Source organism: Ranitomeya variabilis, chromosome 3, assembly GCF_051348905.1.
Source record: "Ranitomeya variabilis isolate aRanVar5 chromosome 3, aRanVar5.hap1, whole genome shotgun sequence".
NCBI classification, from domain to species: Eukaryota; Metazoa; Chordata; class Amphibia; order Anura; family Dendrobatidae; genus Ranitomeya; species Ranitomeya variabilis.
In genome coordinates, this window is record NC_135234.1 from 238,203,860 (window position 1) to 238,231,764 (window position 27,905).

Here is a 27,905-nt window from a genome sequence, read left to right on the forward strand (position 1 = left end):
CACTGGGCAATATACTACGTGGCTGTATACTACGTCACTGGGCAATATACTACGTGGCTGTATACTACGTCGCTGTGCAATATACTACATGGCTGTATACTACATCGCTGTGCAATATACTACGTCACTGGGCAATATACTACGTCACTGGGCAATATACTACGTCACTGGGCAATATACTACATCACTGGGCTATACACTACGTCACTGGGCAATATACTACATCACTGGGCAATATACTACGTGGCTGTATACTACGTCACTGGGCAATATACTACGTGGCTGTATACTACGTCGCTGTGCAATATATACTACGTGGCTCTGTGCTGTATACTATGTAACTGGGCAATATACTACGTGGCTCTGCTGTATACTACATAACTGGGCAATATACTATGTCACTGGGCAATATACTACGTCACTGGGCAATATACTACGTCACTGGGCAATATACTACGTCACTGGGCAATATACTACGTCACTGGGCAATATACTACGTCACTGGGCAATATACTACGTCACTGGGCTATATACTACGTCACTGGGCTATATACTACGTCACTGGGCAATATACGTCATCACTGGGCAATATACTACGTGGCTGTATACTACGTCACTGGGCAATATACTACGTGGCTGTATACTACGTCGCTGTGCAATATACTACGTGGCTCTGTGCTGTATACTATGTAACTGGGCAATATACTACGTGGCTCTGTGCTGTATACTACATAACTGGGCAATATACTACGTCACTGGGCAATATACTACGTCACTGGGCAATATACTACCTCACTGGGTAATATACTACCTCACTGGGCAATATACTACGTGGACATGCATATTCTAGAATACCTGATGCGTTAGAATCGTATCGGGCCACCATCTAGTATACAGTGGGGCAAAAAAGTATTTAGTCAGTCAGCAATAGTGCAAGTTCCACCACTTAAAAAGATGAGAGGCGTCTGTAATTTACAACATAGGTAGACCTCAACTATGGGAGACAAACTGAGAAAAAAAAATCCAGAAAATCACATTGTCTGTTTTTTTTAATCATTTTATTTGCATATTATGGTGGAAAATAAGTATTTGGTCAGAAACAAAATTTCATCTCAATACTTTGTAATATATCCTTTGTTGGCAATAACAGAGGTCAAACGTTTTCTGTAAGTCTTCACAAGGTTGCCACACACTGTTGTTGGTATGTTGGCCCATTCCTCCATGCAGATCTCCTCTAGAGCAGTGATGTTTTTGGCTTTTCGCTTGGCAACACGGACTTTCAACTCCCTCCAAAGGTTTTCTATAGGGTTGAGATCTGGAGACTGGCTAGGCCACTCCAGGACCTTGAAATGCTTCTTACGAAGCCACTCCTTCGTTGCCCTGGCGGTGTGCTTTGGATCATTGTCATGTTGAAAGACCCAGCCACGTTTCATCTTCAATGCCCTTGCTAATGGAAGGAGGTTTGCACTCAAAATCTCACGATACATGGCCCCATTCATTCTTTCATGTACCCGGATCAGTCGTCCTGGCCCCTTTGCAGAGAAACAGCCCCAAAGCATGATGTTTCCACCACCATGCTTTACAGTAGGTATGGTGTTTGATGGATGCAACTCAGTATTCTTTTTCCTCCAAACACAACAAGTTGTGTTTCTACCAAACAGTTCCAGTTTGGTTTCATCAGACCATAGGACATTCTCCCAAAACTCCTCTGGATCATCCAAATGCTCTCTAGCAAACTTCAGACGGGCCCGGACATGTACTGGCTTAAGCAGTGGGACACGTCTGGCACTGCAGGATCTGAGTCCATGGTGGCGTAGTGTGTTACTTATGGTAGGCCTTGTTACATTGGTCCCAGCTCTCTGCAGTTCATTCACTAGGTCCCCCCGCGTGGTTCTGGGATTTTTGCTCACCGTTCTTGTGATCATTCTGACCCCACGGGGTGGGATTTTGCGTGGGGCCCCAGATCGAGGGAGATTATCAGTGGTCTTGAATGTCTTCCATTATCTAATTATTGCTCCCACTGTTGATTTCTTCACTCCAAGCTGGTTGGCTATTGCAGATTCAGTCTTCCCAGCCTGGTGCAGGGCTACAATTTTGTTTCTGGTGTCCTTTGACAGCTCTTTGGTCTTCACCATAGTGGAGTTTGGAGTCAGACTGTTTGAGGGTGTGCACAGGTGTCTTTTTATACTGATAACAAGTTTAAACAGGTGCCATTACTACAGGTAATGAGTGGAGGAAAGAGGAGACTCTTAAAGAAGAAGTTACAGGTCTGTGAGAGCCAGAAATCTTGATTGTTTGTTTCAGACCAAATACTTATTTTCCACCATAATATGCAAATAAAATGATAAAAAAACAGACAATGTGATTTTCTGGATTTTTTTTTCTCAGTTTGTCTCCCATAGTTAAGGTCTACCTATGATGTAAATTACAGACGCCTCTCATCTTTTTAAGTGGTGGAACTTGCACTATTGCTGACTGACTAAACACTTTTTTGCCCCACTGTATATATGTATGTGTGTATATATATATATGTATGTGTGTGTGTATATATATATATATATATATATATATATATATATATATATATATATATATATATATATATATATATATATATATATATATATATATATATATATATATATTTATTAACAAGTGCTTTTGGAATCGAGAGCTCTTCATCCAGGAACCATAAAACTCAGGTGTTTGCTATAAATGGAAAAGCAATGAAGGTGCAAACCTAGAAGTTCAGATATTTGGGGTCAGACAGTGGCACATGTGTGAATTCTGTCCATGCAATGGGTCATAAATACATGTGCTTGATTGAATTATTACTTCAGTGCCTGGAAGTCTTATCTGCTTTTATTCCCAGATTTATTCTCTGTCATCCTTAAAATTACTTTGCAGTAAAGTAAAGGGAGTTTGTCACACCTAAAACTGAACAGTTTAGATGATATTATATATATATATATATATAATTTTTTTTTTTTTTTTACAAAAATGCTAAATCCATTTTATTATGGCCAAGCACCCGTATACACAGTGTCAGGTTGTTGAGAGGCACCTTAGGTTATGCATCGTGATCTTTCTCTTGTTATATAGATGACTGATGCACCTTTGGTTTATTCTCTTTACATATGATTCAGTCTTATATTGCTGCAGGAGAATCATATATGAATATTCAGCACATTGTATTGTTACTAATATTATGGTTGCCTTATCTAGTGTGGATTTATTTATTTTACTCGCTTATATAGCACCACTAATTCCACACTATCATCACTATCCCCGATGGGGCTCACAATCTATATTCCTTATCAGTATGTGTTTGTAGTGTGGGAGGAAACTGGAGAAAACCCACTGAAGCATAAGGAGAACATACAAACTCCTTGCAGATGGTGTCCTTGGTGGGATTTGAACCCAGGACCCCAAAGATGTATGGCTATAGTGCTAACCACTGAGCCATGTGGTTTTCAATGTTTTTATTTTTCACTTGTTTGTCTACTGGTGTTAATAAAACATACTTTCTATTTATTAATTAGGTATGAAGATCTTATCTGTATTGGCCTTTCTTCTCTCCTTTGGTATTGTCGTTTTCATACATGATGTAGCACCCTTATGATTTGTTATGCATACTATTGGTGCACCCTATCCATATATACAATTGTTTCTGCTCGGTATTTTCCGCACCATGTGCACCGTGGATTTGGTTTTCCATAGGTTTACATGGTACTGTACACCGCATGGAAAACTGCTGCGGATCTGCAGCGGCCAAATCCGCAACGTGTGCACATACCCTAAATGTATTTTATGTGATCTACCAACACAAAGGAGCAAGTATTTATAAAGTGTAAAGAAAATGATACTTGGTTTTCTAATTATTTTACAAATATAAATATGAAAATTGTGATATGCATTTGTATTCAGCCCCCTGTAGTCGGATACTCCTAAATAAATTCATGAGTGACCTATTGCTTCCATAACTTCCCACTGTTCAAGGAAGAATCAGCATATGGTTTTGTAGATTTATTTACAAATTGCTGTGAGGGAAATACACCCTAGCTAAAGATTCTGTGATATTAATATGTAACATTTATTTTCAAAATGAATAAATTGTGCTGTTTAACCCCTTAGTAACGGTTCCAAATTTTTGAAATCTGACCAGTGTCGCTTTATGTGGTAATAACTTTGGAACTCTTCAACATATCCCAGTGATTTAGAGATTTTCTTGTGACACATTATACCGTACTTTATGATAATGGTAAATTTAGGTCACTATGTTACGTGTTTATTTATAAAAAAATATCAGAAATTTGAATTGTTAAAAATTTTTCAAACTTGGAATGATTATCCCTTCAATCCAGATAGTCATACCACAGCAAAACACTGATAAATAACATTTCCCAGATGTCTGCTTTACATCAGCACCATTTGTAAAATGTTCTGTTATTTTGTTAGCATTTTAGGAGGTTTAAAAACGTAGCAGCAATTTTTAATTTTTTCAAGGAAATTTACAAGATTTATTTTTTTAGGGACCTATCCATGTTTGAAATGCCTTTATATTGGGAAACCCCCAAAAGTTAAATCATTTTAAAAACAGCACCCCCTGACATATTGAAAACTGCAATGATGATCTGAGGGCACCAATTGGGATAAAGAGGAAGCCCCCACACTCTGTTAACCATTTATAATGATGTAGTCACTATTGACAACAGCATCTAAGGGGTTAAACAGATTTGGACAGTGCAAACACTGATTGTAGCTGATGCAGCAAGTTGTCAGCTCTAGTGCACAACCAACAGCTGCTGGCTTGTCACCTGTATAGGGAGGTTATTCTCTTATCTCTCAGGTCACTTAAAAGACGTATTGGCTGTCATTAAGGGGTTAATACCGCAGTGCCTGTATTGGTGACTGGTAGACATTTGTCCTAGTTTCTATTTTGTATTCCTTTGTGGAGATGTGATGTTATTCAAATCTTCCCCTCTCAGTTATAAGATTTTTTTAATAGTCAGTTTTCATCCACTAGCTGTTATGGGACTGAGCAGACTGTCACTAATTTTTGATTGTTTGGCACTGACCCTATGGTCAGTCCACTGAGTACTAAATTCTCATTTCAAGAATTATTCCCGTAATAAAATACAAATGGCTAATCTGGTTATCTTCATTTATGGGGATATCACGTCTGTTAATCCCAGGACACTAACTTCATATTATTTCATTCAGATAACTCTCTGCATAATGTGGCCACGGATCACTATTTTTGCGTATGAGTACCAATAAAGACTAACTGCCTTTAAAATATCTAACCAGCTGCCTCCAACATGTGTCATCATTGATGGTTTCTTCAAAGTAGCAGATTTCTTAGCCGACTCGGCTAAAGCTCACAGCCCACTCTTGCTCCCTGAATAATTTGGCATGTCCAGCTCTTTGGTTGAAAAATTGGTCAGGTGATCTTCAGTCAGAAAGTAGATTGTGGCATTCCTTTTAAGGCCAGTCCTGGATGAGATATTGGCAAAGGCAGCAGATACCAAAAGAGGATTTTCCCCTTCTTCCTTTCAAAGAAGATCTTTTGATCCATCAGGAAATAGACAATTCATGTCCCCAAGAACCAAATAGTCAAGATGGAAAGTCCCAATAGCAAAGCCTTTCTGGCATCATGTTCGATTCCCTTCCCGCTGACAACCCAAAAAGCTCTGGATGGAGATAACATCGGGCTCTCCAAGAAGGCAGTAGGCTAAAAAGGTTTCTTTCTGCTTGGCCAGAAATCTCAGCAAGAAAATGGATTCTAAACACAATATGTCAGGGATTAAAGTTAGAATTCAGCTCTCACCCTTTCAGAAAGGTTTCTTGTCACAGGTATCCTGTTTTTCAAGTTATCTCCTTAATGCAAAAGGGGTCTTTTCAGCTGTCCCCGAATCACAAAAGGGGAGAGGTTTCTATACCCCTTTATATCTCTAGTAAATAAACCATACCTCTCATTCCGGGCTATTGAAAATGAAGCATTAAAATGAAGCATTTTAAAATGCAAATGGTGGGAATGCCAGTGAAACTCCTTTTTCCAAAGTGCTACATGGCATTACTAGATCTCCTGGATGCTTATTATCATGTACCTATCCTTCTGGAACACAAGAAATTTCTAAGAGTAGCGAAAGGACTCGCATTATTTGTTGGTTCAAGTGTCACGGGTTTACCGTAACAGAGAGGAGCCAGAAGACCGCAGTGTCTGATTTCTTCTCCTTCTGCACTGATTAGAAGCACTTCACCATCATATTAAATAGTGCAGATTTCTTTTAGCAGTGCAGGGATAACCAAAAACAGAGTTGTGACATTAGCAAAGTCCGAAAACCGTTTTTTGATCCATTTATGAATCCTCTCCTTCTTTGAAAGGGGAAATTGCAGCAACTCAGCCTGGAGGTGGCATATCTACACACTCTCGTTTTGCAGCACCCTAACACATTAGGTTTGGGGACTGTGACTCCCAGGCAACCCTTTAGTGAAGCCCAAGATCACTTTGACTGACAGGTTCTCTGAGGGCGTGACCAGTTTGTTGTTTTCACTTGGGCTTGTAAGCTGTACTTCAGGTTATGTCCTTGTTCCTCAGGAACTGAGGAGCAATGGGTGAGGATAATAATCTCTCCCCTTCATGGTGAGCCCAAGCATGGGCATTCTCTCTCCCATCTGAATCCCAGTCACTCCAGACGGTGGAGGAATTTTTCCTGGCATTGAGTCATATACACAATGACCCCAACTGCGTCTCCCTGGCTGAGTCCACACTACGTCCACTTCAGAAGGGAGACTGGCCGACGGTGGAGTATTGTTCTGAGTCCATTGACATTAAGTGGAAAGATCCTGCGCTCCGTGCCCAGTTCTGGCCAGGGCGATCAGTAAGGGTGAAGGATGCCTTAGCCCTGTATGAGACTCCAGTTTCCCTTAAGGCAGTCATGTCTCTGGCTATCTGGGTGGATTGCCTTCTTCGCCAGAGACCTAAGAAGACACCCCAATGTACGGGTGGTCATGACCAAGGGAAACCTTGTCTGAGTCATTTGAGGAATTCATGCAGTTGGGTGGGGCGACTCGTTCTGGGAATCAAACAGTAGTTTGGCATAAAGGGGAGTGTGTTTTTACTTTAGGAGAAAAGGCTATTTCGTGGGTGCATGTCGTTCCCTATCTCACTGTAAACAGCTGTCGGAATACTAAGATTGTGGGGAGGTTAGCAGCCTGGATGTACATATCTTCTCCATGGGTAGGACACATTTTTTTTTCTTCTGCCTGCTGAAATCCATCTGGGCAATAATAAGGTGGTTATTTCAACCTTTCTGAACCGTGGGGAAGGGTTTAACTTGATTGACACTAGGTTTGTCCAGTTCCATGGCCTCAAACCACATACACTTTACCCAGAATAGCCATCCACTCCACACCCTTGAGACAGGAGTATTATACTCAAGTTGTCCAAGGGTTACGTCTACAGGTAGGGCCATGCACTCAGAAGGTATTGACTGTTATGTGCTAAAGAGTCTACCCTCTCCTGTGGTTCTTGGGCTATCTTGGCTCACTCTGCACAACTCTGTGGTAGATTGGCAGACTCAGGAAGTTGTAAAGTGGAGTGAATATTGTCAAGGACACTGCTTTGTCACCCGGCTTGCAAGGGTGGATTCCCAGTCTGTGCCTAAATACCTGTCTGACTTTGAAGATGTGTTTTCGGAGCAGGGGTGCCAAGAACTTCCACTCCCACATCCTTATGACTGCACCGTTAATCTTCTCCCTGGGGCCAACTGCCAAAGAGCAGACTATAGAAGGCTACGTTCACATTTGCGTTGTGCGCTGCAGCGTCGGCGCCGCAACGCACAACGCAAACAAAAACGCAGAAAAACGCATGCACAACGCTGCGTTTTGCGCCGCATGCGTCCTTTTTTTCATTGATTTTGGACGCAGCAAAAATGCAACTTGCTGCGTCCTCTGCGCCCGGACGCGGGCGCCGCAGGGACGCATGCGGCGCAAAATGCAAGTGCGACACATGTCCATGCGCCCCCATGTTAAATATAGGGGCGCATGACGCATGCGGCGACGCTGCGGCGCCCGACCGCAAATGTGAACGTAGCCTAATATGACAGGTTGAGAGAAGCAGTCCATGAAGGACTATATCACGGAAAGTTTGGCAAAAGGTCATATCAGACCATCCTCATCCCCGATTGCTGCAGGGTTTTTCTTTGTAAGGAAGAAAGATAGCGGGTTACGCCACTGCCTAGAATTCCACAAACTCAATCAGATCACTTTAGGGAATCTGTATTTGCTCCCTATCACCTTGGACCTCTTTACTTGGATTGTAGGAGCAAAATTTTTTTCTAAACTGGATCTCAGGGGTTGCGGATAATTCAATTCGTATTAAAGAGGGGGATGAGTGGAAAACCGCTTTCAATACGCCTGAGGGACACTATGACAACCTTGTGATGCCATTTGGGTTGACTAATGCTCTCACCGTCTTTCAGCAGTTTGCATATGACATCTTTAGTGGCCTGGTAGGTAGGTTTGTGATATATCTTGACATATTAATTTATTCACCTGACCTTGAGTTACATCAGGTACATGTCAGGCAGTTCTGACATTTTTATGATTTGACTATTATTGTCTGAGTATCTGGATGTTCGTGGTTGAGGAGATCCCTTTTCTATGATATCTTTTATTGTCCACCGATTTTTTTTTTTTTTTGCATGGATCTGGCGAAAGTCTGGCTGGTACTAGATTGGGATCGTCTTGAGCATTTGAAAGTGTTACAAAGGTTTTGGGTTTTGTCAACTACTACCATAATTTCATCAAAATCTTTTTGGTAGTAGTCAAACCTCTGGCGGATATGACCAGAAAAGGGAGAGACTTTTCCAAATGCAAAGTCAAGATTTATTGATGGTTTGTATAGATTTTATCCAATATTTGTAAGACATCACATGAAAATGTGTTCTAGCTGCTTTTTGATAAGCGTTTTGTAAGATCTAGTCCCTTTGTTTTCACTGTCCTCATTTTCTGCGTCAATTAATTGAAATTGCCTTTCAAACGTTGCTGATATTTGTTTTTTTCAAATGCTAGATTGTAAAGGGTTGTCTAGGAGTAAGGGGCCCTATTCTCACTGGATTAACATCAACCAACAGCCTAATGTATAAGGCGGCCTCCAACTCTCCCCAACGAATGATGTTGGGAGCGATAAGGGTCAGGCTTTATGAATTTTAACTCCCATTTGTAGTTTGACAAATAAGCCACTGCCAAGCTTTCTTCACAGAAAGTGTAGAATACCGCAGCTCTGTGCATGTAGTTCTTGCTAGCGTCCAGGATTGCAGATCACTCTTAGCCTGGTCATTTAACTACCCTGGTCAATGCTGATTGTGACATCTAAGTTTTTAGACAGAGGGGAAGACCCTCTGTCTCTTCATCGCACCGTCTGCAAAGTGATTGTAGGGTGCGGATGGGTCACATTGACAGCTCAGAGACATAAATGCTTTATACAAAAACGCTAAGTGGTAACACAGAAATAACTCAATATAATGATCTTTGCTGGTCTAAATACCAGACTACCAAAGGACATATATATCAAATATCAGCAGTTTCTTGCAAAAGTACGACAAACTCCAATAAGAAAAATGCCCTCACTAATTCAGTAATTACTAAATTATCTTAAATTAGACACCAAACGGCCCCATAAAACTCTATCTCTTACAAGCGTGTCTGGCGTGCTTGGCCATGGAGCCCATATCTTATCATATTTCATGCTGTGCTTCTTCTGGTGAAGTTACGCTCACACAATCGTATTTTTGGTCCAAGTGCTGTCCGTAAAAAAAATCAGACAGCACTCGTACTATTCTCATTCAATGGGGCTGATCAGATGACCTTTTTTTTTCCCCGAATGACTTCATGAAAGATATTACAGCAATCACTAATATTCTGTATAATTCAGATGAGACTCGCCTATTAAAGTCTTTGGGTGCAAAAAATCGGATCCTGTATGGATCAACTCTGTTGCATTTGATTTTTATGGTTACATTCCAATTCTTTAACATGGGAAACAGTGTTTGGTCTTGTAAATTTTAATAACTACCAATGTATAAAAATAGATACCATACAGATCACATAGTTGTTTAGCCTGAAAATAACTTGTCTTTCATTGGAACAATGTAAAGTGTGAACCTAACCTTTGTAGTCCGCTATGCAGCCAAGTACACAACATACATAGAGCCAATAGCATATACGATTTGTGGACGTGACTTTCTTGTTTTTTTAAAGGGAACCTGTCACCCCCAAAATCGAGGGTGAGCTAAGCCCACCGGCATCAGGGGCTTATGTACAGCATTCTGGAATGCTGTAGATAAGCCCCCGATGTATCCTAAAAGATGAGAAAAAGAGGTTAGATTATACTCACGCGGGCGGTCCGATCCGGTGGGTGTCGGGGTCCGGTCCGGGGCCTCCCATCTTCATAGGATGACGTCCTCTTCTGGTCTTCATGCTGCGGCTCCGGCGCAGGTGTACTTTGTCTGCCCTGTTGAGGGCAGAGCCAAGTACTGCAGTTTGCAGGTGCTAGGAAAGGTCAGAGAGGCCCGGCGCCTGCGCCCTGTAGTACTTTGCTCTGCCCTCAACAGGGCAGACAAAGTACACCTGCGCCGGAGCCGCAGCGTGAAGACCAGAAGAGGACGTCATCGTAAGAAGATGGGAGGCCCCGGACCGGACTGCGACACCCATGGGACCGGGACCGCCCCTGGGTGAGTATAATCTATCAGAATGCTGTAGATAAGCCCCTGATGCTGGTGGGTTTAGCTGACCCTCGATTTTGGGGGTGACAGGTTCCCTTTTATACGGTTTTCTGAACACAGCCTTAAATTGTATATGGAAATGAAAACGCTTTTGAGGAGGTCATATGCTCTAAATTTTGCATTTTTAGACCAGGGTGTGAAATGCTTGAATTAACTCGTTTACCTCCAATATTGTATTGTTAATGTTTCATTATTAAATGTTGTATTGTCTTCAGGCCTAGCATGTCTGGATTACATCTAGTCAAACAGGGACGTGAACGAAAAAAAATAGATTTGCAGAGAGATTTCACTGTGGCTTCACCAGCAGAATTTGTCACTCGTTTTGGAGGAAATAAAGTTATTGAAAAGGTATATTTCTCCTAAAAGTTGCTTTCTAATGTTCATTTATCCTTTTATATCTAAATGAACTACAATGACAAATCTGAATAACTTCTATATTGTACAACAGGTGCTTATCGCTAATAATGGTATTGCTGCAGTTAAATGCATGAGATCAATAAGACGATGGTCCTATGAGATGTTCCGAAATGAAAGAGCAATTCGATTTGTGGTTATGGTAACTCCTGAAGATCTGAAAGCAAATGCAGGTACATAGCAAATTTTAATTTTTAATTAATTATTTTTTTTTCTCTGTTTATCCAATTGTTTGCAGTTATTTTTTCCATTGTGTAGCCGGTGGCAATCTTTCTACATTCACATTTTACAGATGCGAATGCATTAGAATGCTGGGGAGAAGGGGTAGGGAAGCGCTCAGCAACTTCCCTCTCCGACATGCAGAAGCGTGTCACACTGTCAACTTTGTGCAGCAGAGGCAGCGGAGATTGTGGGCAAGTCAAACAGTAAATGCTCCATGGAGTAGCCGAAGATTAAATGTCATATTAGTGCAGGTGGCGGTTGTTACTGTGAGGTTTGTCTTATGAAGATAGGGCAGTAATGAGAGGTAGGAGGAGTGACATTATGGTGTGGTGCCAGTGCGAGGGGGCAGTATGAAGTTGTGGGTAGACAGAATGAAGTTGTAGGAGCAGTATGAAGTTTTGGGGAGGCAGTATGAAGTTGCGGGAGCATGGGGGGACAGTATAGAGTCTTTGGAGCATTGCAGGATAGTATGGAGTGGAGGGGGGTAGCATGGAGTAGTGGGAACATGGGAGAGTAGTATCGAAAGGTGGGAGCAAGGTGAGACACTGATGATGGGAACTTTATGAGGGAGGATATTGTTGATTCCATAGTTTTGTAAGAAGCATTATAATGATGATTTAATTTTTAAGGGCACTTTGTCAAGAAGTGCCGCAGAAAACTGGAGAAGAGAGAAGGCTGGGCTGGAGAGATGGGCTCTGAAATCTCATTATGGCCTATTTACTACATGGAGACAAAAGGGATGGGAATTATTTAAATTAGAAAAGATGTAATCTATAAGGTACCTGGATGTGAAAATTATTTGTGATACTGCCCACAAGTCATCACTACTGTGGCTCTTATATGGTCCACAGTCTGATGATGGCTGGTAAGAACAGCTCCCAGTATTTCCTTCCACATTGTTAAGACCATGGGCTGGGTTCACATTACGTTTACTGGCGTCCGTTAGACGGACTACGTTACACCGCGGCATAACGCAGTATAACATAGTCCGTTAACGCCGCCATTAGCGTGCGCTAGCGATTTTCCGTCGTTGAGTGACGGACCCTGGGACACGTGCTGCAGCGTTTCCGGGTCCGTCACTGCTAGCGCAGATATAGCATCTGCTAGCTCTATCTGCACTAGCGATGTGACACATCGGAACTTGCGTTAATAGCAGCCCGTTAATGCATGCGTTGAACGGGCTGCTGTTAACGCAATGTGAACCTGGCCATACTGCGAGTTGTAGGTTCATGCGATACAATGACCTAACATTGCTATTGATCTCTGTACTAAGCTTGTTGATGTATTCATGTACTGACGGTGGTTCTGGTGATACATTCCTGTACTGACAGTGGTTCTGGTGCAGTATTCCTGTACTGGCTGGTTTTGTACTGACAGTGGTTCTGAGGCTGCATTCATGTATTGATGGTTGTTCTGGTGATGGATTCATATATTGACGGTGGTTCTAATCTTCTCCACTTGTAGCAATCCATAACTGGGCAAATGACATACTACATGTCTATATTACAAATTAAAAATCCTCAATTTGGGAGTTTTGAGATTGAGAAAGATTTGGAGTGTTTATGGAGTTTCTGCTCCAAAAATTCAATATAAATTAGGGTGTGTTTTACATTGATTTTTTGTAGCAAAAACTCTCCAAATCTGTTCTGATGATGCATTCATGTACCTAAGATGATTCTGATTTTGCATTCCTGTAAGTGTCCTCTTAATTTTTTTTGCGGCCCTTAGAATTGGTTCAGTATGAGAATGTGTCCCTCAGAGCAAAAAAATGTTGTGCATCCCTGAAATGAACACACTGCTTTGAGTATAAAAATCCTATCATTTGCAGTTATGCATTCTGTAATATTCTAATTTTTCAAAGAAGAATGCAATTTTAAAGGGGATCCTATTGTAAATATATATACATATATATAGTTTCCGATAATAATTAGTCTTGAAATTCAATAATAGAAAAATAAAGTCCTAGCTCATTTTATAACTAAATGTAAACTAGATCTGTGAGGTCCTGTTAGTAATCTGGACTGAAAGGAATGTTATCTATGTTCATTCTCTATGTTCCAGTGAAACATAAAAACATAAACTAAGATTTTTCACCACTGATGAACTCTGCAGAGCGCAGGCGATATACGTGGAGTCCTTCTTACCAGCTTCCGTAACGACTCGACCTATAAAACTGTCCCACTAGTTAACCCCGTTAGTGAACACCATTGAAAAAAAAAAAAAAAACAAGCAAAAAACAATGCTATCATCATACCGCCGAACAAAAAGTGGAATAACACTCAATCAAAAAGACGGATATAAATAACCATGGAACCGCAGAAAACGTCATCTTGTCCTTCAAAAATTAAGCTGCCACACAGCTCCATCACTGGAAAAATAAAAAGTTATAGCTTTCAGAATAAAGCCATGCAAAAATAATTATTTTTTTTATATAAAATAGTTTTTATTGTATAAAAGCTCCAAAACATTAAAAAAATGATATAAATGAGATATCGCTGTAATCGTACTGAGCCGAAGAATGAAACTGCTCTATCAATTTTACCACACGTGGAACGGTATAAACGCTCCCCCCACCCCCCAAAAAAAGGAAATTCATAAATTGCTGGTTTTTGTTCATTTTGCCTCCCAAAAATTGGAATAGAAAGCCATAAGAAAAATCATGTGCCCGAAAATGGTACCAATAAAAACGTCAACTCGTCCCGCAAAAAACAAGACCTCGCATGACTATGTGGGCCATAATATGGAAAAATTATAGCACTCAAAATATGGTGATGCAAAAACTATTTTTTGCAATAAAAATTGTCTTTTAGTGTGTGGCAGCAGGAAAACATAAAATCCCGCTATAACGTCTCTTTCACATGTCCTGATATTTCCGGTACCGGAGATGTCAGTGTCCATGTGTGTAATACTTGCGGCACATGTGTGGCATGCGTATGCTGCATCAGTACCACAAGGACGGGCACCTGGCAAGAAGCGTTACAGTAAGCGTTGTTCCCCAGCACTGGGTGCTGAACACAGCTCTCATCTTTCTCCCCTGCTTGTGCCAATCGCCGGCAGAGCAGGGGAGAATGATGAGAGCCGTGTTCAGCACCCGGTGCCGGGGAACAGCGCTTACCTTAACTCTTCTTCCCCAGCTCCAATGCGTTATGCGTATGCTCGTGTGTGGGATGTTTTGTGGCCCGTGCTGACATTAAAAAACGTGAAGGAACAGATGATTGGCCTCGGGGAGACCAAAACATCCAACACCGCGGAGACACCATCACGTGTTTCTCAACGCAGTGATCCAGAACACTGCCCCCATCCCTTATGGGAAATATGCAAATGCATGTAGGATAGCTGCGGAGACACCATCACGTGTTTCTCAACGCAAGCAGTGAATAGCCAGACCTTTCCCCGGGAAGGAACAACCACGGGAAGGGCAGCATCCTATATAAAGGAAAACATCCAATACAGGAAAACCACCTATGCCAAGCATGGTATCCATCCACAGACAGCTGTTTCGGGGTGTTTGCCCCTCATCAGTGTGGAGTAGGAATCTGGCTATTAGGAGCAGTGCCTAGTAAAAGGCTGTGAAGGAACAGATGATTGGCCTCGGGGAGACCAAAACATCCAACACCGCGGAGACACCATCACGTGTTTCTCAACGCAGTGATCCAGAACACTGCCCCCATCCCTTATGGGAAATATGCAAATGCATGTAGGATAGCTGCGGAGACACCATCACGTGTTTCTCAACGCAAGCAGTGAATAGCCAGACCTTTCCCCGGGAAGGAACAACCACGGGAAGGGCAGCATCCTATAAAGGAAAACATCCAATACAGGAAAACCACCTATGCCAAGCATGGTATCCATCCACAGACAGCTGTTTCGGGGTGTTTGCCCCTCATCAGTGTGGAGTAGGAATCTGGCTATTAGGAGCAGTGCCTAGTAAAAGGCTGTGAAGGAACAGATGATTGGCCTCGGGGAGACCAAAACATCCAACACCGCGGAGACACCATCACGTGTTTCTCAACGCAGTGATCCAGAACACTGCCCCCATCCCTTATGGGAAATATGCAAATGCATGTAGGATAGCTGCGGAGACACCATCACGTGTTTCTCAACGCAAGCAGTGAATAGCCAGACCTTTCCCCGGGAAGGAACAACCACGGGAAGGGCAGCATCCTATAAAGGAAAACATCCAATACAGGAAAACCACCTATGCCAAGCATGGTATCCATCCACAGACAGCTGTTTCGGGGTGTTTGCCCCTCATCAGTGTGGAGTACCATGCTTGGCATAGGTGGTTTTCCTGTATTGGATGTTTTCCTTTATAGGATGCTGCCCTTCCCGTGGTTGTTCCTTCCCGGGGAAAGGTCTGGCTATTCACTGCTTGCGTTGAGAAACACGTGATGGTGTCTCCGCAGCTATCCTACATGCATTTGCATATTTCCAATAAGGGATGGGGGCAGTGTTCTGGATCACTGCGTTGAGAAACACGTGATGGTGTCTCCGCGGTGTTGGATGTTTTGGTCTCCCCGAGGCCAATCATCTGTTCCTTCACAGCCTTTTACTAGGCACTGCTCCTAATAGCCAGATTCCTACTCCACACTGATGAGGGGCAAACACCCCGAAACAGCTGTCTGTGGATGGATACCATGCTTGGCATAGGTGGTTTTCCTGTATTGGATGTTTTCCTTTATAGGATGCTGCCCTTCCCGTGGTTGTTCCTTCCCGGGGAAAGGTCTGGCTATTCACTGCTTGCGTTGAGAAACACGTGATGGTGTCTCCGCAGCTATCCTACAGACATTAAAAAACGGACATGTCAGCATGTTTTGCACACGGACACACGGTCCATGGAAACATAATGACATGTGCACAGGCCCATTCACTTGAATAGGCAAATAGCGCTCCGTTCCTCCTGAGTCTCTCCGCATGGCTGCCCAATGGTATAAAATTCTTGTGACTCACCCATGGTGTCAATATGATCACTGCACCCCTAGGTGAATTCATTGAGAGGAGTAATTCATAAAATGGGGTCACTTATGGGGGATTCTGCTGTTTTGGCACCTCATGACACCTGCAAACCATAACAGTAAAATCTGGCGCTCCTTCCCTTCTGAGTGCTGCCATGTGCCCAAACAGTGGTTTACCCCCCACATATGGGGTATCAGTGTACTCAGGACAAATTGCACAATTGGCGGCGTAAAGATAATTTTTTGTGGAAAAATATGATTTTTTATTTTTACGGCTCTACGTTATAAACTTCTGTGAAGCACTTGGGGGTTCAAAGTGCTCACCACACATCTAGATAAGTTCCTTGGAGGGTTTAGTTTCTAAAATGGGGTAGCTGGTGGGGGGTTTCCAATGTTTAGGCACATCAGGGGCTCTCCAAACGCGACATGACGCCCGGAGACCATTCAATCAAGGTCTGCATTCCAAAACGTCACTATTTCCCTTCCGAGCCCTGCCATGCGCGCAAACAGTAGTTTTCTCTGTCGCCCATGACGGCACCACGGAGAGAGGGGATCCGCCCACCAAGGACAGGAAACCTACAGATAAAAAGGCGGTACCACTCTCCTGCATCAGTTGGTTTCCTGTCCTTGATAGGAGACCTACAGACTTACCAGAAAGAAGATCGACGTGGGATTCCGGGGCCAATCAGTCCGACTCAGGCAGCTGGGGTCCCTCTGCCTCGGCTGGTGTGGTTACCCGAGGCACCACCGCTGGGGCTAGTAGGCCTTTAGGGTGTGTGGGGGAGGTGACATGGAGTTCGCGGTCACCTCCCCAGGTAAGAGGCAGCAGCTGCAACATCCAGGGGGGTCCCTCTGTGGTTGCGGGAGGTGTAGCGTGGCCCTCCCTGTAAAAGCATCAGCCTGCACACTGCACCGCCACCCGGCGTGCAGAGCCGCGCATTAAGGCCGCAAGGAGCCGGTTCCTCTCCATAGGTGCTTCTAGGGCGACATCTTGGTCCGACGGCGCATGCCCGAGACTTACCAGTCTCTCGATAACGCAGGAGCACGGGAGCTGCGCAGGCCCCAGTGGGGCGCTTCTGCGCGGGCGACGACGGCGGGAGCTTCTGCGCAGACGCCGGCGGGGGCTGCGTGGGTGCCGGAGGAGGCTTCTGCGCAGGCGCCGGCGTTGACCGCTACGGCGCATGCGCCAATGATGGGCGCATCTGCGCAGACGCCGGCGTTTGATGGGTCGGCGCTCGCACCGGGGTTGTGCGCATCTGCGCAGGCGCCGGCTCTGGACATCTGTGCAGGCGCTGGTGGATGGGCGCATCTAAGTATCGGCGCGGGCGCTGGCAAGGAGGCGCATCTGCGCAAGCGCCGGCGGACGGCGCTCGGCGCCGAATCTATGAGCTCTGCGCAGGCGCAAAAGTAAAAAAAAAAAAAAGCGTAGGGAATCTCCCGTTTAAAAAAGGAACAGAATCAGTTGCCAGCGGCTCCGCAGCGTTACCCGCGGTGTTATCTGTAACACGAGCCAAGCAGCAGTACGAGCCTCTGGCCAGCGTGAGCCTTGTGTCACAGCATTGGCGCCACAGTGGCAGCACCAGCTGCAGTAACAACGGCAGTATGAGTGACCCAGCATCACCCGTGCCAGAATCACCACCTCCAGGGTCGTCGCAGCAGCAGCAGCAAAAACGACGACAACTGAAAGGACACCAGGATACCACCGGTAAAGAACGCTAAAGGTCTCAGCATAGCAAGGAGTCCAGCACGGCGTTAGGGAAAAAGACGGACACAGAGCATCCCCAACCGGTATTTATGGGTCCTGGAGGTGGTAAGTCATCTTCGTGAATGTCAGAGGCAGTAAGATTATTATTTGTCTCTCTTATAGGGGAAGAAAAGCTTAGGAAAAACTAAGCATAATATCTGTGCCCTTTGTAGAGAAGATCTCCCATCTACCTGGGAGAAAAGACTATGTAATACATGCATACAGCAAACAGTATCTGAGAGCCTTCCCGGGTTCGCAGCCGATTTAAAAACCCTGATCAAGGATCAGGTCGAAGACACCTTTAGATCCCTTAAAAAAGGAAAAAAACGGAGAAAGACCAGACACAGGTCCCCGTCTCCGGCATCAGACACAGACAGTGATAGCTCAGTCTCAGTTTCCTCTGACTCCTCTTCTTCATCATCGTCCTCTTCTTCCTCGGCGGGGCCTAGTTTTTTTCCCATAGAAGACACTGATGGCCTCATAAAAGCAGTGAGGAGCACTATGGGGCTGGTAGACTCTCACCCCAAAAGATCGGTTCAGGACATTATGTTTGGGGGTCTAGAACAGAGAAAGAAGAGGGCCTTTCCGCTCAATGATGCGATCTCGTCACTAATTAAAAAAGAGTGGAAAAAACCCATAAAAAAATCACTGTTAACTCCGAAAAGAAAGTACCCCTTCGAGGACGAATCCTGTTCCTTCTGGGATAGAGCCCCTAAACTAGATGTTGCCATAGCTAAGGCATCAAAAAAATGTGCTCTCCCTTTTGAAGACATGGGGGTCCTGAAAGACCCTATGGACAAGAAGGCGGACGCCTTTCTCAAAAGCTCCTGGGAGGCAGCGGGAGGAGGTCTAAAGCCGGCAGTAGCAGCCGCATGTACATCCCGCTCCCTGATGATCTGGTTGGATCAACTAGAGGGCCAGCTCAAAGGAAAATCATCCCGGGACTCAATCCTCAATACCTTGCCGGTAATGAAAGGGGCTGCGGCATTCCTGGCCGATGCTTCGGCCGATTCCATCAGATTAGCTGCCAGATCAGCAGTCTTCTTGAACTCAGCTAGGCGCGCGCTCTGGCTTAAATGCTGGCCGGGCGATCTGCAAACAAAAACAAAACTATGTACCATCCCCTGCGAAGGAGAATTTCTGTTCGGCTCCACCCTAGACGACATCATGGAAAAAGCAGGGGATAAAAAGAAATCTTTTCCCTCTCTGAGTTTCCCCTCCTATAGGAAGCCCTTTCGGAGCAAGAGGTTTTTCCGTAAAAAACCGGGGAGAGGCCAAGGGAGATGGGAAGATAAGAAAAACAAAAACAAGGGATTCATTTTTAACACAAATCCCAACGATAACAAAAAGCCTCCCCAATGAAGGTTGGCCCCAGGTGGGGGGGAGACTGTCACTCTTTCTCTCGGCCTGGGAGAGGATTACCTCCAGTCACTGGATTCTGAGCATAATAGAATCAGGGCTGAAATTGACATTTCAAAAATACCCTCGTCCCTCCTTTACGATGACTTCTCCAAGGTCTTCAGCGGAAGAACAACTGGCATTGGAGAACGAAGTCATCGGGCTAGTAGGAAAAGGCGTACTCCTGGAAGTTCCCCCTCAATAAAGAGGGCAAGGGTACTATTCTCCTCTGTTCCTGAGGAAAAAACCAGACGGGTCCTACAGGACGATCATAAACTTGAAAGCCCTAAACAGTTGTCTAGAGATTCAAGCATTCAAGATGGAAACAATAAAGTCATCTATAAAAATGCTGTTTCCTCAATGCTTCATGGTAGTCCTGGACCTGAAGGACGCGTATTACCATGTCCCCATACACAAAGATCACCAAAAGTTTCTCAGACTGGCAGTTTACATCGGGGGGGGGGGGGGGGGGGGGGGGGGGGTGGTACGCCACTTTCAATTCTCGGCTCTACCCTTTGGTCTAGCCATAGCCCCGAGAATTTTCACAAAACTGATTGCGGAGGTAATGGCTCATCTCAGGGAACAAAACACCCTGATTGTGCCTTATCTAGACGACTTTTTGGTGATAGGCTCCTCCCCTCAACACTGCAAAAATCAGCTGACAACAGTAATACACTCTTTAAGGGAGTCGGGCTGGCTAATAAACTTACAAAAGTCCAGGCTGTTGCCTTCCCAGGTCCAGGAGTATCTAGGACTCACCCTAGACTCCATAAAAATGGAATGTCGGCTCCCGGGGAACAAAAAACAAAAAATTCAGGGTCTAGCATCAAAAATGCAATCTCTTCCCTCCATAACCCTCCGCCAGGCAATGTCCCTCTTAGGCTCTATGACTTCATGCATCCCCGCAGTCCAGTGGGCTCAGTTCCATTCAAGAGACCTCCAGTGGCAAATCCTATCAGAACAGGTCTCTCTAGGGGGGCATTTAGAAGGGCGGTTAACATTATCTCCTCGCACAAGTCACTCACTAGTCTGGTGGACATCGCAGGAAAATCTTTCCCGGGGAGTCCCGTGGGTGTTCCCAGTTTCAAAGGTCCTAACCACGGACGCAAGTCCCACGGGGTGGGGTGCTCATCTCGACGATCTAGTAGCCCAGGGCCCTTGGTCATCAACACTAAAAAACAAATCCTCCAATATGAAGGAACTTTTAGCAGTCAAGTTTGCCCTGCGGGAATTCTTGGGTCCTCTCCACTCTCACCATGTCAGGGTGATGTCGGACAACCGGGTGGTGGTATCATACCTAAATCACCAGGGGGGTACTCGTTCCCAGAGTCTGATGGAGGTGACCAAGTCAATCCTACAAATAGCCGAGACCAACCTCCTTTCCCTAACAAGCCTGCATATAAAGGGGGTCGACAATGTCAAAGCAGACTTCCTCAGTCGCTCCAGCCTAAAACAGGGGGAATGGGAGCTAAATCAGGCAGAATTTACCCAGATCACAAAAAGATGGGGTGTTCCCAAAATAGACCTCTTCGCAAACTACCTGAACAAAAAAGTGGACTCTTTTTGCTCCATAGCTCCCCTGGGGAACCCAGTAGTAGTAGATGCATTCCTGATCCCTTGGCATCATCAGCTGGCTTATGCTTTTCCTCCTCTCTCTCTGATTCCGGCAGTGCTGAGGAAAATTCGGGAGGACGGGGCTCTTGTAATATTGATAGCCCCGTTCTGGCCGAAGAGGCCTTGGTTCTCCTGGATGAGGAAAATGTCAATATCCGACCCATGGGTGTTACCAGACCTCCCAAACCTTCTATCTCAAGGCCCGGTCCATCATCCGCAAGTCAAGAGCTTGCACTTGACAGCTTGGCTTTTGAGAGGAAGCTATTAGAAGGCAGAGGATTCTCTCCGGGGCTAATTTCAACTCTACTTCAAAGTAGAAAACCAGTCACAACAAAGCAATATGGTAAAATATGGAAAAAATTCCTTTCATCATCAGGGGCGAAAATAGGGGAAGAAATCCCCCTTAAATCCATATTAGAATTTTTGCAAAATGGGTTGGAGATTGGTCTAGCCACGAGCACCCTAAAAGTTCATGTCGCAGCTTTAGGAGCCCTATTCAATTTCGATTTAGCCTCAAATAGGTGGGTCTCTAGGTTTATCAGGGCTGCCGGGAGATCTAGACCTCTTCCAGTAAGGGTTACCCCCCAATGGGATTTAAATTTGGTCCTTAAAGCACTGACTAAATCTCCTTTTGAACCATTAGATGAAATCTCATTAAAAAACCTCAAAACCTCCCTGCTGGTCGCCCTCACATCCGCCCGCAGGGTTAGTGACATACAGGCACTTTCAGCTAACCCCCCTTACACTCAGTTCTTAGAGGATAGGGTCATTTTAAAGATTTACCCAGCCTACCTCCCGAAAGTGGCTTCCAGATTTCACAGATCTCCGGAGATATCTCTCCCCTCCTTCTGTCCCCACCCTAAAAATAGGGAGGAACAAATATTACATACATTAGATGTCAGAAGATGCCTCCTGCAATACTTAGAAGCCACCAGGGAGAGTAGGGAGGATGCTTCTCTGTTTGTGTGTTTCCAGGGTCCCCGAAAGGGGAAAAAAGCCTCCAAAGCCACACGAGCGAGATGGATCTCGGAAGCTATCAGCCTATCATACTCGGCAAATGGACTGTCCACTCCAGGGGAAGTCAAGGCTCACTCTACAAGAGCAGTAGCAGCCTCTTGGGCGGAGAAGGCCGGAGCTTCTATAGACCAGATATGTAGAGCTGCTACTTGGTCATCACCTTCCACATTCTATAGGCACTATAGATTGGACCTTATCTCCTCTTCGGACCTTACCTTCGGTAAAAGGGTTCTAGAGGCAGTGGTCCCTCCCTGAATGTACAATCTATTCAAATCTCTCCGTGGTGCCGTCATGGGCGACAGAGAAAAATATAGTTCTTACCGATAACGGTATTTCTCTGAGCCCATGACGGCACCCGTACATTCCCTCCCTTCACTTATGGGTGTACACATCAACACAGTGTCATAGATTATTTGATTTTAGGCATGCGGTATCTTAATTATACTAAGTAATGTTAAAACTAACTAACTTTTGTAGTCTCCCATCGTTCTCTATGTAAACAACTGATGCAGGAGAGTGGTACCGCCTTTTTATCTGTAGGTTTCCTGTCCTTGGTGGGCGGATCCCCTCTCTCCGTGGTGCCGTCATGGGCTCAGAGAAATACCGTTATCGGTAAGAACTATATTTTTCTCCCATATATGGGATATCAGCGTACTCAGGACAAATTGCATAATAACATTTGGGGTCCAATTTCTCCTGTTACCATTGGGAACATAAAAAATTTGGATCTGAAGTAATTTTTTTGTGAAAAAAAAAATGTTCATTTTTTTTTTTTTTAAACATTCCAAAAATTCCTGTGAAGCACCAGAAGGGTTAATAAACTTCTTGAATGTGGTTTTGCGCACTTGAGGGGTGCAGTTTTTAGAATGGTGTCACTTTTGGGAATTTACTATCATATAGACCCCTCAAAGTGACTTTAAATGTGATGTGGTCCCTAAAAAAAACAAAACAATTGGTGTTGTAAAAATGAGAAATCGCTAGACAACTTTTAACCCTTATAACTCCCTAACAAAAAAATGTTGGTTCCAAAATTGTGCTGATGTAAAGTAGACATGTGGGAAATGTTACTTACTAAGTATTTTGTGTGACATATCTCTGTGATTTCAGGGCATGAAAATTTAAAGTTGGAAAATTGCAAAATTTTCAAAACTTTTGGCCAAATTTCCGTTTTTTTCACAAATAAACGCAAGTCATATCAAAGAAATTTACCGCTATCATGAAATACAATATGTCACGAGAAAATACTGTCAGAATCACCAGGATCCATGGAAGCGTTCCAGAGTTATTACCTCATAAAGGGACAGTGGTCAGAATTGTAAAAATTGGCCTGGTCATTAACGTGCAAACCACCCTCGGGGGTAAAGGGGTTAATATAGTTTTGTGTAATACATGGCTTGTTTTGAGACATTTAATTTGATTGCTAGTTCACATGCTTAACATAATTGATACTTATATTTACAATATCCATATATATTTGGTGAAATGTCTCTGCTTTTATGTAGGTAGGGTTGGCATAGTATGGGTGTATGAGATTATGGGTTTCTTGTTGTTGTTTTTTTTTCATGTTTTCTCATTATTTTAAGAATTTGACATTTTGACAGAACCTAGGATCAAAACAAAATGAGCAAATACCTTGTAGTAAGTAAATATTAAATGTAATCAACATTCAATGCTTAATTTAATATTTACTTGCTGCAGGATATTTGCTCATTTTGTTTTGATCCTAGAATTCAGTCTGTTAAATGTGCACCCACATATTACACTTATACCAACATATATTCCGGCCTACTTCATTTGTTTTATTTTGTGACATTTTATATAAATAAAAGTATTTACGTTTTAATTTGCATGTTATAAATATAAGTATTTACCTTACCTGCAGATATGATTCAACTGTTGATTATTTCTATAAACTAAGATCCTGGTACAACTATAAGAAAACAAGATTCTTGCAGACTTCACTTTAAGACAATAATTGGACATAAGTTATTTTTTTCTATGTTTCAGAGTATATTAAAATGGCAGATCATTATGTACCTGTTCCTGGAGGTCCAAATAATAATAATTATGCAAACGTTGAGCTTATTCTTGATATTGCTAAAAGGATTCCAGTACAGGTAATATATCTTGTATCTACTTTAGAAGATCCTTTCATTTGCATACGTTATGTGCAATTTGTGAAAACGCAAGAATGAAGGTAGAATTTTGTAAATGTATAAAATGTTTCAAAATCTATTTTTTTTTCTTCTATTTTTAGGCTGTATGGGCTGGATGGGGTCATGCCTCTGAAAATCCAAAACTACCTGAACTTCTTCACAAAAACGGCATTGCTTTCATGGGTAAGATTAAAACATGTGAAAGGGAATCTCCGCAGTGGATAGCACTGCAGCCTTGCAGCGCTGGGGTCCTGGGTTCTAATCCCACCTTGGACAACATCTGCAAGGAGTTTGTATGTCCTCCCCGTGTTTGTGTGGGTTTCCTCCGGGTACTCCGGTTTCCTCCCACATTCCAAAGACATACTGATAGGGAATTTAGATTGTGAGCCCCAACGGGGACAGTGATGATAATGTGTGCAAAGACTGTAAAGCGCTGCAGAATATGTTAGTGCTATATAAAAAATAAAGATTATAGATTATTATTCCTCACACTCCCCACACAGCCATAATGTATTTTTGATGTCACTATACCCTTACTAACAAGCCCCTTGTATTGGCTTATTCATTTCTGCATGTACCGAAAATCAAGTTTAGAACTGTGATCGCGATGTGCTAATTAGTGGATGACTAGTTGTGCGGGCCTAGTCTAATCATCCCACTATTTTATGTTATCATGCTCCTGTTGGCGTGAGTGACATGGTATAAACCTATAGTAAATTGCAGACATGAGACCTCAAAGTACAATTAATAAACAACTTTATTAGTTAATGGTGTGCGAGAGTAGCCTCACCTCTGCTTCCCTAGTAACGGGTAGTAAAGCCAACTTCAGTGGTACACTGTACATGGCCAGGGATGTAAGACACAGCCAGGCGTGAGATTTCCGGAGCTAGCTGTGTCCTGCACCAGTGCTGCCTCCCTGGCCATGCCCCTAACTGGCTTAACTGCACATTGTTTGGGAGGTAGAGATTTGCAGAATTCCAGCAGTTACGTTGCTCTTGCAATTTATTTTGCTCACACTCACAGGGATGTGATGACATTAGTCTGGGGAGAAAACACCCCTACGACTATTCGCCCACTAAATAACGCATCGAAACCGCAGTCCTAAAATTGATTTTGGGCAAATGTAGAAATCTACAAGCCATTAAAAGGGGCTTGTTAGGAAGGGTATTCAGGGATCAGGAAATACATAGTGGTGGTTGGAGAACTTGTGGGAGCTATCAAGATTTCCCATAGGATGATAAAAAGCAAATGCGGATTCTGCCAATTATTGGATTTAGATCTCTAGTTGATGTGTATGAGGTCGGCTTGTGGCTACACCCCGAGGGATGCAAGGGTATAATCAGTTTAAAAAAGTACAAGTGTATTGTAACACAAGGTTCCTCTGAAATTAGGAAAATCCCCAAAAAGTTTATCTACAAAAAACCTACATATTTGCTAAGAAGTACAGTTCTGACACAGACACATTTTTTTCCCATAAAGTTTGCTACTTTATTTTTTTTAGATCTTTTTTGTTAGTGGGATGTTGTTTCAATGGTATACTGCAGTACACTGGTATTTTTGATCATTATGTTTGGAGATTTTTGTTTTTTTAATGAAAATATTAGATATTTGACAATGTAGAAAACCTAGCAAATTTCAAATGTTACACAAACAAAGTGGTTTATTTCAATGTCCTTTTTCAAACATGCTTTTATTTTGTTAGGGTGTTTGTTAGAAGGTCTACAATTTAGCAGATTTTTTTAAATGGAAATATGCAAATCCTATTTTGTTGTGGATTTATTGTTCAATTTCGGAGTGACTTTGAGGGGGGAATTTCCACAGAAATTTAACCTGTCCTGCAGGCTGAGTGCATCAGTGTCAGCACAAACCGTGTCGACATTTGAATGACACTCTAGTTACCAAAAACGGAATGGTGCCATCAACAAAGGAAAGAACACTGCACCTACAGTAAAATATGGTGGAGGTTCAAAGAGGTTTTGGGGTTGTTTTGCTGTCTCTGGCACTGGGTGCAAGGCATCTTGAAATCTGAAGATGGCCAACGGATTTTGGGTCACAATGTATAGCTCAGAGTCAGAAAGCTGCTTTTGCATCCTTGGTCATGAGTCTTCCAGCAGGTCAATGACCCCAAACATACTTCAAGAAGCCCCCAGAAATGGATGGAAACAAAGATAAGGAGAGTTCTGAAGTGGTCAGTAATGAGTCCAGTTCTAAATTCAATTGAACACCTGTGGAGAGATCTTAAAATTGCTGTTGGGAAAAACCTGGAGCAAGAGAAGAGTGGTGAAAAATTCAATTTGACAGTTGTAAGAAGCTTGTTGATGGTTATAGGAAACAACTGATTGCAGTTATTTATTCTAGACTGTGTTCGACCAAATATTACATTGAGGGGGCCAACTTTGTCCAGCCCCTTTTTAGTTATTTTGTGTGAAATGATGTGGGTATTCTCATAGTTCACTCTAAACTATGATTAAGAACCAGTTGGTTTGAAACGTGTAAAGCCGTGAGTTTCCCGGGTTACTTGCCTTTTTTCTAAATCAATGGTTTTATACCATAATTTTAACCATGTTTTACATTAAAGATTTTTGTTTTTAATTAATTTTTCACCGATGGATCTGTTGCTGGATACCTTTCCTTCTTTGATACTGCTTGTTTGTTGCTAACACTAACTTCTTTCCGTGCACGGCCATTGGATTCTACTGCAGTGAGCTGGATTTTTTCTGCCAAGTATTTTTTTTTTTTTTTACATTTGCAATTGTGTATTTTTTCATGAACTCATGTGAACTTTTTTCTTCAGAATAGTCACTCAAAAATCTATACTACACTAAATAATTTGATCAAATTGATTTTTTTTTGCAAAATGGTTGTATGGCTTCACATATGTCTTGCATTGGTGCCCTAACACCTTGCATTGTTCATGTTTCTGTGGTGGAACCAAAGCTGAACTTTGGGATCCTGAAAAATGCAGCAAAAAACGGCCAAAAGCCTGCTTTTCGTAATCCGTTCTCAAAAGATCTACTTGTCAACATAGCCTTCTGGAGTTTTTAACCAACTTGCAATGAGATGGTGATAATATGGGAGAATTTATTAAAGGGAATCTGTCACCTCAAACAGGGCAGGCAAAGTACACCTGCGCAGGAGCCGTGGCAGGAAGCAAAGCGAATTTTGGGGTGACAGATTCCCTTTAAACCCAGGAGACACTGCTAAGGGGGATCATCCATCATGTCTTTCATGTATCTTCACATTGATAATAGTTTTCGGGGAGACTGAAGAAGATGTAAACCATTGTGAGCTGGCTAGATATAGTTTGGTGAATGCTGAAGTGTGACTATTAACGATCTCATTACAGGTCCGCCAAGTCAAGCCATGTGGGCGTTAGGAGATAAAATTGCATCCTCAATTGTTGCCCAAACAGCTGGAATTCCAACTCTACCCTGGAGCGGCAATGGTGACTATGAATACTTTGTTATACATCTTTTATTGTGTAAAAAGGTTTAGGTCTACCCCTTTTCATGAATGTTAGTGCTGAAATGACTTGGAATAGGGCTGTGAGGTGTACATTTTACTTATTTTTTTTTTTTTTTGTAAATTATGTATA

At 43.1% G+C, this 27,905-nt stretch overlaps 1 protein-coding gene across 2 annotated transcripts in view; it reads left to right on the top strand.

Annotated features, from left to right (window-relative positions):
• ACACA (acetyl-CoA carboxylase alpha) overlaps positions 1–27,905 on the top strand; it is a 483,059-nt gene that overhangs the window by 35,599 nt on the left and 419,555 nt on the right. For both annotated transcript variants that reach the window (XM_077295311.1, XM_077295310.1), the window contains exons 4-8: positions 11,006–11,138; positions 11,239–11,377; positions 24,162–24,271; positions 24,412–24,493; positions 27,657–27,755. In XM_077295311.1, the coding sequence (XP_077151426.1) occupies positions 11,006–11,138; positions 11,239–11,377; positions 24,162–24,271; positions 24,412–24,493; positions 27,657–27,755 (563 nt within the window). The remainder of the gene's footprint in view (positions 1–11,005; positions 11,139–11,238; positions 11,378–24,161; positions 24,272–24,411; positions 24,494–27,656; positions 27,756–27,905) is intronic.